We start from the raw sequence: 13,923 nt of genomic DNA, 5'->3' as shown, positions 1-13,923 counted from the left end.
TTGAAAGGGGAAAAGAAAAAAGCCAATACAGAAAAAAGAGAGATGTCGAGGCTGTGTGGCGGGAACTGGTCTCCATGGCAACAAGATATAACGCTTATTGTGTTTCGTTGCAAGCCGTCTTCCTATTGAGGGTGCAGTTTAACAAGGTTTCCTGCACCAGTTTGGCAAGTTTTGACTTTTTTTTTTCTTTTCTCAAAAACTGCTCTCACCTGATTTTGAGTGCACACATCAGGCAGATAAAAATCTGCCCTTCCTGATATTCAAATTAAATATTTAATGTTCCAGTTTGAACTGAGTGTGTTTGACATTCACACTGTTTATTAGACAAGAATCTTTGGACAGAGACTTTACTGTAAATTATTGATAAAACAATCCAATACGAACACAGTGCAAGTCTCGTAGAAATGTAAACAGTTCAGGAAGTGAAGATGAGTGAAGTTAGTTTTCTCCGTGTGTTTGTGTGTTGTATCTGACAATTCTATGCAAATGTTTTGCATTTCCCACTTCCTGTTTTTCCACTTCACTCAAATACATTTGATTGATTTACCTGGAAAATCTCTGCAATTTATTGAAGTTTTCAGAATAAACTGTACCAACCCTGAAAATATGAATTTGCTGCAGCTACTGTGTTGAGGCAGTAGGATGAATGTGCCGGTAAGCGAGTACAGCCAGTACAACGTCTGTACAACATAATTAGCCAAACGCTACAAGTGACTATTAATAGCAAAACAGTGGAAACTTGCTACATGGTCTTTATCAACATGAAATTTTAAATAATTCTATTTTAAATCACAGAAAACAACTTAATATCAGGTATTGAATGACCTAAAATGAGTTAGTTCTTGTGACTTGTGGAGTCACGAAGACATTTTAAGATGATTTGAAGGACGGGAGGGGAAATAATGCAACACATTTGAACCTGTGTTTGTATTCTTAATTATTTTTGTAATGACTTCATGAACTGAATCAGTCACGGTTTTCTCTTGTGCTTCCTTCATTGCTCATGATCAGCTCCTCCAGAGCTGCTCTTGCAAACACGGCGCTCCGTTTCTCTCCGCAGGGAGTCCTCAGGATTCACTTCCTGGAGGCTCAGGACCTGGAGGGCAAAGATAAATTTCTGGGGGGGCTCATCAAGGGCAAGTCGGACCCTTACGGCGTCCTGCAGATCGGAAACCAGATTTTTCAGAGCAAGACGATCAAGGAGAGTCTGCACCCCAAGTGGAACGAGGTTTATGAGGTGATGAGTCTTCGGCTGCCTCTCAGACGAAGGTTTGATAAACAGAGCAAACGATACCGCTGAGAAAACTGGTGACATGTTGGTAATCGCCCGTTCTGAGCTGTGCCGTCGCTCGCTGTGCAGTAAAAGTTGATCTGTAATCCAGTGACTGTTTGAAGAAGCTTTGACATGTGGCTTTGTTGTTCAGGCGCTGGTGTACGAGCACTCAGGCCAGCATCTTGAGATTGAGCTGTTTGATGAGGATCCCGACAAAGACGACTTCCTGGGAAGGTGCGTCTCTTTCGCCTCACTCGCTCGCGTCCGATCAATCGCTAGAAATAATGTACCTTGGAAATGTGATTGATAGGTAAGAATGCGCCTGAGTGGCACATCCTAGGAGTGTAGTAGACTCTCAACAACACTACAATCAAACCATTTTTATGATTGTGCATCAGTCATAATGAAGCAGGTTTATTCCGCAGTTACCGGCTCAAGGGCAAATTCTATTGATTTCCACCCCAAGGCTGTGACACTACACCCAGTGCTATTAACACAAAGACAGCAATCGATGCCTGGACCGTCTCTGTTTAGATTCATCCGTGTGATTTCTTTCTGTTTACTCTGGGCCGTCCACAATTTCACTAATCATTTGCTGTGATCTGCAGCCTCATGATTGATATGACCGAGCTGCACAAAGAGCAGAAGGTTGATGAGGTGAGACACTCTGTATGCCGTCCATGTTTTCAGCCTGATTGCAATTTATACACAGCGGGTATCTGGTTTATTGTAAATTATGTTTGTTTGCTTTCTCATCAGAAGATGGGATTGTCTCGTTATGTTGGTCCACTAAGCTGGTTTCCTTAGCTTGGCTGAAAAAAAAGCCTCATATCATCAGATACTAGTAGTATTTTACAGAATATGAGTTAAATTACTGTCACTCCTGCTCGCATTGAGATTTTGTTGAAATTCTGTTAAAGTCCTAAAAGTTTAGACAATGGTTTTCTGGCTTATCTTCTGAGAGAAAGTGACATTTTCACTCCCCCCATACGCGTTTAACGCCGATGTTTTGACGCTTTGTTGCAGTGGTTTGATCTAGAAGAAACTCCTACGGGGAAACTCCACTTAAAACTGGAGTGGCTTTCTCTGTTCTCCACCTCTGAGAGGCTCGACCAGGTAGTAGAGATTTTTCCAAAAATTTGTGCATCAGAAGTCAGTTGATGCTTTTCTTCATCACTTGTCACAGTAAACAAGCTTGAAGTGCCAATAATTTAATCAATGAAGGCACTTTTTGATTGTTGTTTCTCTTAAATATCAGTAAATTGTGAAAATCATTGACCCGTTTTTTTTTTACCGCCGCTGCCGTCCTTCTCGTCCAATCAGGTGCTGCGGAGCGTGCGCGCCGACAGAAGCCTGGCCAATGACGGGCTGTCGTCAGCTCTCCTGGTGGTCTATCTGGACTCAGCAAAGAACCTGCCAGTAAGACCCAGTGTTGTTGAGCCGCTGTCGCTGTTGAGGTAGAATCCAGCCTCTTGTTCTTCACCTCCGTCACTGTTATAGCCGAACCAGTTCAGGAAGGAACCCCGCCGATGTTTAGATAAGGATTACGTCACCGTTTTTAGCAGTGCTTCACCTGTTCATTAATCACCAGTAATGTTTGACGCTCTTTGTTCTTTGCTGCGGCGCATTGAGATTTGTTTTCCACGCGCTCTGACTTTAAGTTGAACCCGAATGACGACATCATGCTGTTTTAGAAGCGTGTTAATGATCCCGCCTGCTTTGATCAGCGAGTTTTATTCCACAATTCTGTCTCACATCAAGATTTTTTACCCTCATTTTTTTTATATGAAGCTAAATGTTGCTTCTTTATTTCTTTCCATGCTTGTGTATTTTTATCTTTGTCTGATGTGATTGGAAAAAGTTTCTACTGCACTCCACGGAGTCAAGTCCTACTCACTTTCTATTTCCTTTCCTCTTTTGCCCAAGAGTGTCTTCACAGGCAGCTTAGGCTGTGGAAATTTAAGTGAGAGGAGAGCGTCCGGATTAGTCTTTTGCGAGACCAATACTTCTCAGTATAGAACGATATGCGTGAGTCCAGCTGTACTTTCTGCATCTTGCATTATTGCCGTGCAATGATGTGCTCCAGACGTCCGTAGTTAGAACCTGTACCTCAAAGCATGTGCCAGCCGTGCACGGTGTTATTGATCTCTCTAATCTAAATGTTCAATAACCATTAACAAGCGGCTCCAAAACAAAAGACGCTTTCTGCTCCTTAGTCGCGGGCATATTCCGCTAAATCAAGCGCTGAGTAAAAAGCTGAGGTGCAGAGTGTCTGCAGTGCGTTCGGCCGCCTAACAGGGCTCTTGATGATTTGTTAGTGTGCAGCTGTGCCGATGCAGAAGGCCTGTGGCTTGTTACAAAGAGAAAAGAGTCACAGTATTTCCCTCATGTCTCCCCTGCAGGGAATGTAATCTTATTACTACGGCCTGTATTTTCATTGTTAGCTCTCTGCAGCGTCAACAGTATCACCCCAAGCTTACTCCATCTATTTATTCCATCATGCCATACCATTCATGGTTCAGGAGGAATTTCATGCGCATTCTTCTGGGTTTTTTTTCCTCATTCCTCTTAACCGTGCAGCGTTATCCCCGCCCTACTAATTCTGGGTGTGATTTTCTCCCCTCAAATCTCCTTGTGGCTTAAAGAGCAACCTGTCAGATTTCACCTATGACGGGTTGAAGCAAGTCTCAGTCTTTAAGGCCCTGAAGGTAATGTGGGAAAAATTGGATCGCATGTATGGATCACACCCCGTGTGTCTCACCTGTGCTGCCTCTCGAGCGCACCGTCATGTGTTTGTGCCGACTGTCACACCGAGAGCTGCTGTTTTCCTTCCAGATGTGCATGAAAGTGGATGGTGGCCTTGTGTTTGACGCCGTGATTGTGTTTTGTTTGTTCTCTTCACCCGAGTGATGATTTCCTAACTCACGATCTTGCATGCGGAGGTCGAGCAGAAGAAAAGGTCGCGGCTCAACATATTGTGCTCCCAGAATTCAGGTTATTTAAGTGACTGCCTTTCCCTCTGGTCAAACGATGATCCAGCGTTTGCGCATTAATCAGCCCTCAGTGCATCCCAGCAGAGCACACCCTTCAGAATATTTTCTAATAGAAAGTTGAGTTTCCTGCCGGTGTGCTGTGTGAATAAATATTAAATTAACTCAGGAAATTCCAGCAGTCTTTCAGCTTTGTTTCAATTTCAGTAAAAACAGACTCTTTTTTTCTTCAGTTCAGTCAAAATATGTAAAAAATTAATTGAGTTTTAGCAGGAATTAATTAAAACTCCGTGAAAAGTCTTAATAATTTTGCAGAGGTTCGGGTGCAGTTTGTGGTTCATGGATGCAAACTTTGACTTTAGTTTTCTTCTTTCTGATATGTTTATTATCCAGTGTTGGATAATAAAATGTCGTTGGACTAAAACGTCCCAAACTGTAAATTTAAAGTCCTTTGGGTACCAAAAATTGGCCAAAACCTTATTCAATCAAACTCCACCAGAACCTGGTTGGACGACCATGTTGTTCACTCATCAGGAATTTTATCTCATTTGCGTTTTTGATCTGGAGTTTAGGATATGGGCGCCCGGCTCGTCAGGCCAGCATTTCTGCATTTCTTACTCTGCGCTTTATTTTGTATTTCCCCAAGTAATGATGCATAATGTAATGAAAGGTTAGGTAATTCCAGCTGGAAAAGAAAAGGTGAGGTAGAAACAGGCTTGTTCACTACTCCCACAATAACTGTGATTATCCTGGCGAGCCGTCAGACGACACAGCAGCGGCTCTGTTCATAACGTAGATCAGTTTCGGGTTGCGCGTTGCTTCACTCTCCCCAGCGGGAGTTGCTTCATTGCCTTCGAAGTTTCCAGGAAGTTTTTAAGTCTGACACTCCCTTCAGCTCCGCATCAGCCCGGCCGTCGCTTATGTCCTCATCACTACACAGAAACCTGCTGCCGCTCTCATAACGTTGCTCCACTCTCAATTGAGATGTTCCCAATAAAAAGAAAAAAACAAAATCGTCAAGTCAGACTGTTTTGTAGGTCGTTTGCCTGCGGAATACTAATTCACAATTCATTCATTACAGCAAAACTCTTGTCTTTAACACCCCGATGGCAACATGTGGGCGATAGATAGCCTACATGTTGAATGTCGCAGGCACGCCACGGCTATCGCAGCAAACAAGGAAGCGATAGAGATCTGCCCGATAATCTGAACACGTCCTCGACATCCTTCTTTCTCACATGAGTGTGTGTAACACACACGTCTGTGTTACATCAGACGTGACAGGAGAAAACCCCGTCAGGGAAAATCGTCACCCCTCGCACATGTAACATTTACACCTCGGTGGGAGACCGAAAGTCTTCCTCAGCTCTTCTTCTGCAGCGTCTCACATCCTCATGTTAAATCTGATTTAAAGTTAGCCTGTCTAGTGATGAAACAAAAACTGTTATTGCGTTATATTACATATGCAAGATGTAGCTTAAAAGTTCAGCAATTTATTTAGAATTAAGTTTTAAAAGGTCAAGTGAGTTATTGGAGGGAAACGGTTCAATCCACCAGCCGGGAAGTGAACTCACATTACATTTACATTAATATCACCTCTTTTTAACACTTTTATTGAAGGAATCATACTTAATATAATTCAGATATTGAAACAATAATTCACAAAATTGCAGACTTTCACAAAACAATGTCACCAAAATGTATATTAATCTATATAAATATAGATATCATCCCTCTGCAAGTGTGTGTTCTGCAGATTCTCTGTCGTTTTCACTATATTCCCTCTTGACAGCTCAGAAAAGTCAAACTTTGCTGTATGACGGGTGTACAGCGAAGTTTTAGTTTGGCGTAAAAACTTTATAATTGGGGAATAAAAATGGGGAGGTTTATGCTAAAGCTGATTTATATATGCAGCAGACAGAAGAGCGTCAATTAAATCATGTATGAGAGTCTCAGGTTCAAATCCCGCTTTAAAAACTAACCACGTCTGTGGTGCAGGTTTGAATAACTCGCAGGAACACCTGTAGAAGGATGCAGTTGAAAAAACAGTCACGAGACAGAAATAGCGTAATGGTATGATTACAGCATGAGGACTGGTGTGCTGCGTGGCTTCAGCATTTCAAAGTGTGGGATTGAGCTTATCAGCCTTCACGTGCAGCGTGAGCCTTAACGCTGTCAGATTCAAACGCTGTTCTCCGGAGGAAAAGAGGGGATGAAGAGGAAGTTGAGACTTTTCCTTCATTTCATAGCCTTTTGGCTTGAAAATTTGCAAGGTATTATTATTCTGGAGGGAAGGCTAAATCACACTGAGATGTCAAAACCTGGCATGCTGAATTGAGTGTGCGGTGAGACGAAGCCTTGCGGTCTCCTTGGTAGCCTCTCTGCCTGCAGCCCCGCTTGTCAGACTGTATTTTATTGTTCCCTTCCATTTCCAGATTGTCTCACCATTGTGTTTCAAGGCTTAACGTCTGAGTGTGTGCCTGGAACTGCGCGTTGCGTTCGGGACTGACGCCCGTCTCTCTGATCCTCTCTCTCCCCGACAGTCCGCTAAGAAGAGCAGCAGCGAGCCCAGCCCTTACGTCCAGTTCACAGTCGGGCACAAAACCCTCGAGAGTAAGGTGAGTTCTCTGGGGAAACATGGGATGCATTACATGAATGCGTAAAGCTTCTCTTCACACAACGCTTCCCGAGCGATTAACTGGAAATTATTATGTAAAAATATAGAACAATAAATGAGAAATCATAACCACCAACACACCATTAAATGCAGAGTCAAGAGCTCGTGTTTACCTGATTTTTCTCCTGAGAAATGTCTGTTGTGCATTGAAAGGGAGAGATGATTAAGAAGCAGAAACCCTTGAACTGGGATGAGTTGTTGACGCAGACGTTTTCCTGCAGGCGCGAGATGCAGCAGGTTGGCAGGAGCGTTATGTAACAGGGCTTATATTTGTGTTCGGATTTGAATATATTTGCACAAAGACATCAATAAAGTCATGACCTTTGCAGCCAAACTTTCCGCTGAAACTGAAAATTAAGTGGGTGGATGTCGGTAACTTCATCGTCTAACTGAAAAATGGAGTGGCACAGTTAAGAGCGGGTGCTGCTAAAACTCAGAAAAATACACGTTTTCTTACAGGTTGAACGTCCAAGCATGGGAGGCCGAGGATTTAACCAAACAAAAGCTTAAACCAGAGACGGCGATACAAACCAACAGCTCTGCTCGCTATGTAACAAAAGAAGAATGCAAACAAGGGAGGAGTAGCAATAAACAGACTGCAGCTGAATCCCACTTTAAAAAAAAATGCATCGCATGAAAAGAGACGGCTGCCAGAAACACGAATGTGTTGGCGTTCGTTAATGCGATCGACAAAATATAGGAAGCTTCACACTGCGCGAACCTGAAAGTCCCTCCCAAGTATCGTTGCATAAACCAATTTGCTTCCGCAGAAAAACAAAACAATAAAACTGAGTATCACTGCCCTAATTGCCACAAATCTTCGGGGAAATGGCGCTAATTAACACATCGATCAGAAGATGGTGAAAATCAACAAGGCTAATTAAACATTTGAAACCAGGAAGAACCACAGGGACGAACTGCTTTATACATCCACACACACCCAAAACGGTATGAACAGACACAGGGGCAGATGGTTTTCGAATACATCGTCTTCTAGCTGCAGTGTCATCGTGTCTAATTGGCATCTGTTTTCCCAATTTGCTCCTCTCGCTAAGCGTTAAGTAAAAGTTGTCTGTCTGCTTTTAAAGATCCGGTACAAGACCAAGGAGCCCCTGTGGGAAGACTGTTTCACCTTCCTTGTTCATAATCCCAGGAGGCAGGAGCTGGAAGTGGAGGTAACGCTGCAGGGGAGCGTATTTAAAAACCTCACCGATGCGATCGGTTTTCTAAAAAGGCCATGGCCAGAAACTGTGGAAGTCGCTGACCTGTTAGAAAAAAAAAAGTTGATTTGGATTTTCTTCTTTACCGCGCAACAGATAAAAGATGACAAGCACAAGTGCACGCTGGGTAACTTGACGGTGCCGCTGAGCGGCCTGCTGGCGGAGGAGGAGATGACGCTGACTCAGTGCTTCGCTCTGAGGAACTCCGGACCCAGCTCCACCATCAAGCTGAAGATGGCCCTGCGGGTAAAACGCTGCCCTGCCTCGCCGCTCACTGACAGACGGGCCGTTGGACTCGCTGGGAGCTGAGCAGATGTCTAAAAATCTGCAAGGCTGATATGATCAGTCTGATTTAATGATAAAGTTCCGTGGCGTCGACAGCACTGCTTATTATTCATTCATCTGTCAATAGCACCAACATCCTGTCACCTCTATTTAGCATTGACTGTTTTACTAATGACGCTACTCTTGCCAAGGTTTCTGTTTTAGTCTCAGAATTGATGTCATTGTCCTGAAAACTTCACTTTCACTTGAAGAAACAGCAGCTCATCCAGTCGTTATTGATTGTTTTTACATAATTTGCAGCCCTACATAATCCTTTGCCAGCTCACCCAGGTAACATTGCCTATAGTTCAAATAAGTTGCTATTTTTCAGTCACCTCTGAAGGATAGTTGTCAGGCAAACTTGCTTTGGAAATGTTTTTCGGCATTTCTTTCTTTACCGCTTTGTTGCTTAACTCACTGAAGGCTGGAGTGAGGAATTCAAAAAGAGTCCCCTGCGGTGAAATGTGCCGGTTTTCATTTCATTTCACAAAGTGCTCTTTCATTTCAGCGTCCCGTCTGTCACCTTGAAATGCAAAGGGAGAGTTCCTTTGAAAATTAACAAGTTGTAGATAAAATAAATTGACATGAAGCCTGGAGGAGGCTCTACAGAGAGGATGAAGACTCCCAGAATTATAGACCACTCCAGAAAAATAGTGGATATCTCAAAAAAATGTTAATCAGTGAATCAAACAAACATTTACGAAACATCCACATTAACTTTCATGTACGTGTATCCACAACATATTCAGAATAAACACCAATCCTTCAGTCACAATGGGTCAGTCAGTACGGTGAAAAAAAGGAGAAAAAAGCAACATAAGATGCATCGATCCGGTTTGAGTGACTGAAAAACTGGTTCCATTTGAATGAAATGTGCTGCGGCGTGTTTTCTATGCTACTCGAGTCTCTGTGGCTAGCAAATTGTTCAATAATCTGTCCGTGCACCAGCAGCCGTCGTTATTAATCCTGCCTTTAACTACTGGACCAAAACGAAGCTGTAAAGAACATGTGGATAAATTCACTGTCTCGTCTCTTCATCATCCAGTTCATGCTTTATCCCAAGGTCCTCTGCCTTTGTGTTCTATAAATGATAATATAATTTTGAAATAAAGGCCTGAAAACACTGGCTATTGTAACAGGTAAATCACAGTGCCCTCCATGACACCAACACCAAGTGCTTTATTTCAGACTGAATCATGACTTATATGAATGTGACTCCATAAAAAAAAGAAAGCCTAAGCAGAAAACGGCTTTCTTTAAACTGGAGCACAACCAACAAATGATGAGTTATTACAGATATTGTAAAAGGAAATGGCTTCACTGGCAGGGAGATGTTTTGTAACGGCTGTAGAAATAAAATTTAAATAAACCTTCGGGAGAGATGTGCTGGAAAAAAGATTACCTTATATTTAAACCGGGCGTATGAACGGCACCTCGGTGGGCTGTAATGTGAGAATTCAGAAAAATATTCAGTAAGAGATGTGTGAAGCCTCAGAAATCATCAAATCCCAATAAAAAGCTCTGGTTTCTCCCCGCAGATCCTGTCCCTGGAGAAGCAGGTGTCCTCCGACCTGCCTTCGTCCGTCCAGGTCAGGAAGTCCAGCGTGCCGCAGCCGGCCGCCGCCCCGTCCCTCCGGACGTCCGTGTCGGACTCCCCGCTGCCCCCGCCCACGCCGCCTCCGCCCCTGGACGCCTCCACGCTCACGCTGCAGCAGCGGGACGGCGAGCCGTACTCGGCCAGCCCGCTGCGCAGCACCACCAGCCTGAGCTCCGGCATGTCCTCCTCCCAGAAGCACCTGCCCCACAAGGAGTCCACGCCCAGCCTGGCCTCGGATATCTCTCTGCCCTTCGCCACCGTGGAGCTCCAGCAGAGGCTCCGGCAGCTGCAGAAGTACATGTCACGTGTATTTTCTTCTCATAACACCCCTTCGTCCCTCCCTGTTTATTAATATCCCCAGCTCAAGCCATTGATTTTTGAATTTCTGATTTACTAAATTTGAAGTCATCATCTGCTGAGTATTGATCTTTATAAATATGTGATCTGTCAGCCGGTCCATACGTGCCTGCACGCATGTGTACGTGTGGCAGTGTAAATTCAGTCCGCGGGGCCTGGAACTGACACCGTGTCCGACTTTCTTTATAGCGGCTCGGCCCCCAGCCAGTTCCCCCTGGGCGAGATCCAGCTGACGGTCCGACACAGCTCCCAGAGGAACAAGCTCATTGTGGTGGTGCACGCGTGCCGGTGAGCTCCCACCCGCCGATCCGGACTTCTGCAGTTAAAAAAAAAACTTTGAAATCTGTTTCCCTGACGGTGATTTTGTGATCACGTTCCGTCTCAGGCTGGCCCTGCAGCGTTACCCACAACATGTGCCGAGCTGCGTGAGTGAAATAGTTGTGTCCTGTGTGTCCTCAGTAACTTGATAGCCTTCACCAAAGATGGCTCGGACCCCTTCATACGCCTCTATCTGCTGCCTGACAAGAGTCGGACGGGGAGAAGGAAGACGGGCACAATGAAGAGGACTCTTAATCCTGTTTTTGATCAAACGTGGGTCGACGCAGTGCTTATTTACACACACTTCACACGCTTATTTGTGGTATAAAATGGGTACATTAACCGCCGTTGCTTCACAGAAGTCCAATTATCTTCAGATCAGGATCATTTCAGCTCCTTTTACTGTTTAATGTTTAGTGCCGGTGGGCAAAATTGGTTTAAGTTTAATGTCCTGCAGTGTTTAGAGAGAATGATGTTTCAACTTTTAATCTAATACATTTGTAATTGTGCCACTGTTATATTCATTTCGGTCGATTACTGAGGTTTATAAGAGCTTTAAAGCTACTTTCACTCCCACCCTTCGGATTTGCTCCCTTTGAATTTCGTCTTTAACAAAATGAGGCTCGTCAACGAGGGAGCAGTGGTGGGATTGTTGTGCATCATTTAATTTTGCGGTTAGAAACCTGCCTTCTTCATAACACCGTGCAGAGTGAAGATATGACTCCTTGAGCTGGGATTTTTGCTGGGTGTGGAGTCATCCCCTCCGCTCTCTGTTATTTGATACGTTGAGGGGCTGCAGAGCTCAGTGAAACCTCCTCCTCACCTGGTAACATCATTCAGCTCTCCGGGGTTGTGCTGGTGACTAATCATGCCGTTCGGTTAATTAGCAGCCTACTTCAGCCCGTTGCGGCCTCCGGAGGAAGGCCTATTTTTCAAAACGGCCAATTTAACATCCCAAGAGTTGACGTTTAGAAGCTGCGTGAGCTTGTTTGCAGCATTTTCACGATGAATATATTCTGTATGTATTGTGAATTTAACGGGGGTTAAATCTAACTAATCCCTCCAGGTGGTAAACGATGCGTCTTGCTTGTGTTTGCAGGTTTGAGTTCAGTGTTTCTATGGTGGAGCTCCACAGGAGAACTCTGGATGTAGCAGTGAAGAACGGAGGAAGCATCCTCTCCAAACACAAAGGGCTTTTAGGAAAGGTAACTCCCGCATGTCTGTGCTCCTGCTTCAGTACACTCACAATGTAATGGGAGAGAAGTACAGAAAAAAAAATGCTTGATAAAAAGCAAAATCAGTGATCTGACCTGAGTGAAGGTGGCCTCTCTTTTCTTTCTATGCGAAGTGGTCATCTTCAGTACAGACGAATTCAATGTGCATCTCTAGCTGCTGAAAACGCCAAAAATTAAAAAAAGCAAAGTGCTTTGCTTCACTTGACTTTTGTCTTGTGTGAAATGTGTATTTGCAGGTGCTGGTGGATTTAAGTGGAGACGAGATTTCCAAAGGATGCACGCAATGGTAAATTTACAGGGGAATGTCTTTGACTTTACCCTATGCTGCATATTTCCTCAGAATTCCAAACTCTTATTAATAGAATCATACAGTTTACCATAGAAACTTGCTTTTCCTGAAATCTTCCTTGTATTTTCTGTCTCCTTCTGCAGGTATGATCTCAGTGAAGATGGATTTTCGTCTCAAGGCATCAAAAGTATTCAAGACCCCCTCCTCTTAGAGTGAACCTGCCCCCCCCCCACTGTAAAATAGTCATCATGATCACCGAAGGGCACATCATCCTCTTGTATTTATTTACGTTCTCCTCCAGTTTGCAGGAGCGATTTCAGCATGTGAACATTTTATCAAGCATTTCCTCTTCTTATTTCACGGCCCTGGTCTGATCGGAAGAAGATACGGCGACATGTTTGTGATGCATTGAGACACACTAACTGCCTTTGTCCCTGTTTTCAGTGTTTTGTGTAAATATCAGGTTGCTCATGTTGATAACGTAAGAGAATTTGCAGGGGCTTTCATGACGTGACTCTTTAATTACCGATACTGAAATTCGTATTATTTTTTTTTTTTCTGTCCAGTTTGTTAAAAATGTGACACAGTTCTGTTTCAGCGTCTGAGAAAACTTTTACCAAAGGAACAGATAGACTCAAAACAGTCGGTTTTAGTAGCAGCCTTGACTCTGATATGTTTGTGTCATGCAGTGTTATTTGATTGTTTACCTCTTAATGTTATTTATGCTCGATTGAAAACGCGGAATGCACATATGCAACGATTAAAATGATTGCTCTGTATATCTTAGGAGGTTTGTGCAATACTGATTTGCTCTGAACGTCGTCTCGCGCTGAAACCCCCCCCCCCCCCCCCCCCCCCACCCGTTCTGAGGGCATTTTAGGGCTGTGAACGAGTGCTGTACAACACGAAGACTGCAAAGGATACTTGAATTAAAAGGTTTGACCGTCCTCCAAACCCAAATGTGAGTCGAACAAACTGCGACGCGTGATCAGAGACAGCGGCGAGTGCGTGGTGTGAGCAGGGCCGCCAGGACGTGCCGTCACGCTTGTATATGGTTTGCCACGCAGTTATAACTGTTTGTTGGAGCTTTGAAATACATTTCTTGTTATCTATCCTGTGCCTTAAAAGATCCACTATGTAATTTTTTGCCTTCTTAATGTTATTTTTGAATGATGCCTCACGGCTTTTGATGAATAAATGGTTTCTCTTGTGACACCTGGTGTGTGTGTCTGTGTGTGTGTGTGTGTGTGTGTGTGTGTGTGTGTGTGTGTGCTTCTTTAATTGGTCTGAAAGGGTTGAAGATTCTTTTGTTGGAGATGAATAGTGCACGAGCTGCTGTTTGACCTCGAAGCCTGGCTTCTCCTGAGGTTTGTTCGCCACTGGATTACGAGCAGACCCTGTGGCATATTGTTGAATTCTCTCTGCTTTAAAATGGCTTTGTCAGTGATGTGCAACGCAATACTTACTCTGCATGTTTTCACGTTCATCCTTATTAATTATGTTTCTTTACTGTGTGCTAGATGCATCTTTTTTAACCACTTTCGCTATTTCGTTGTCATTTTGCACTTAATTACTTACGTTAATGGTTAGTTGCAGCTTTGTGTCAGTGTCAGTCTCATTTTGCTCACCTTTATATTATTTTC

The 13,923-nt window shown here is 43.8% G+C and overlaps 1 protein-coding gene across 2 annotated transcripts in view; it reads left to right on the top strand.

The window, feature by feature from the left end:
- Positions 1-13,487, top strand: part of esyt2b (extended synaptotagmin-like protein 2b) — a 32,101-nt gene extending 18,614 nt beyond the window's left edge. The window contains exons 9-23 of one of the 2 annotated variants that reach the window (XM_030099756.1): positions 1,061-1,237; positions 1,425-1,507; positions 1,882-1,930; positions 2,300-2,389; positions 2,597-2,692; positions 3,919-3,981; positions 6,807-6,881; positions 8,029-8,115; positions 8,257-8,406; positions 10,023-10,375; positions 10,628-10,726; positions 10,898-11,029; positions 11,856-11,961; positions 12,228-12,277; positions 12,424-13,487. In XM_030099756.1, coding sequence (XP_029955616.1) covers positions 1,061-1,237; positions 1,425-1,507; positions 1,882-1,930; positions 2,300-2,389; positions 2,597-2,692; positions 3,919-3,981; positions 6,807-6,881; positions 8,029-8,115; positions 8,257-8,406; positions 10,023-10,375; positions 10,628-10,726; positions 10,898-11,029; positions 11,856-11,961; positions 12,228-12,277; positions 12,424-12,496 — 1,683 coding nt within the window. In that variant the 3' untranslated portion in view covers positions 12,497-13,487. The remainder of the gene's footprint in view (positions 1-1,060; positions 1,238-1,424; positions 1,508-1,881; positions 1,931-2,299; positions 2,390-2,596; positions 2,693-3,918; positions 3,982-6,806; positions 6,882-8,028; positions 8,116-8,256; positions 8,407-10,022; positions 10,376-10,627; positions 10,727-10,897; positions 11,030-11,855; positions 11,962-12,227; positions 12,278-12,423) is intronic. The other variant, XM_030099757.1, reaches the window with a different exon arrangement.
- Positions 13,488-13,923: the final 436 nt, after the last annotated feature.

This window comes from Salarias fasciatus, chromosome 9 (assembly GCF_902148845.1).
Source record: "Salarias fasciatus chromosome 9, fSalaFa1.1, whole genome shotgun sequence".
NCBI classification, from domain to species: Eukaryota; Metazoa; Chordata; class Actinopteri; order Blenniiformes; family Blenniidae; genus Salarias; species Salarias fasciatus.
This window is presented reverse-complemented; position numbering and strand designations above follow the sequence as displayed.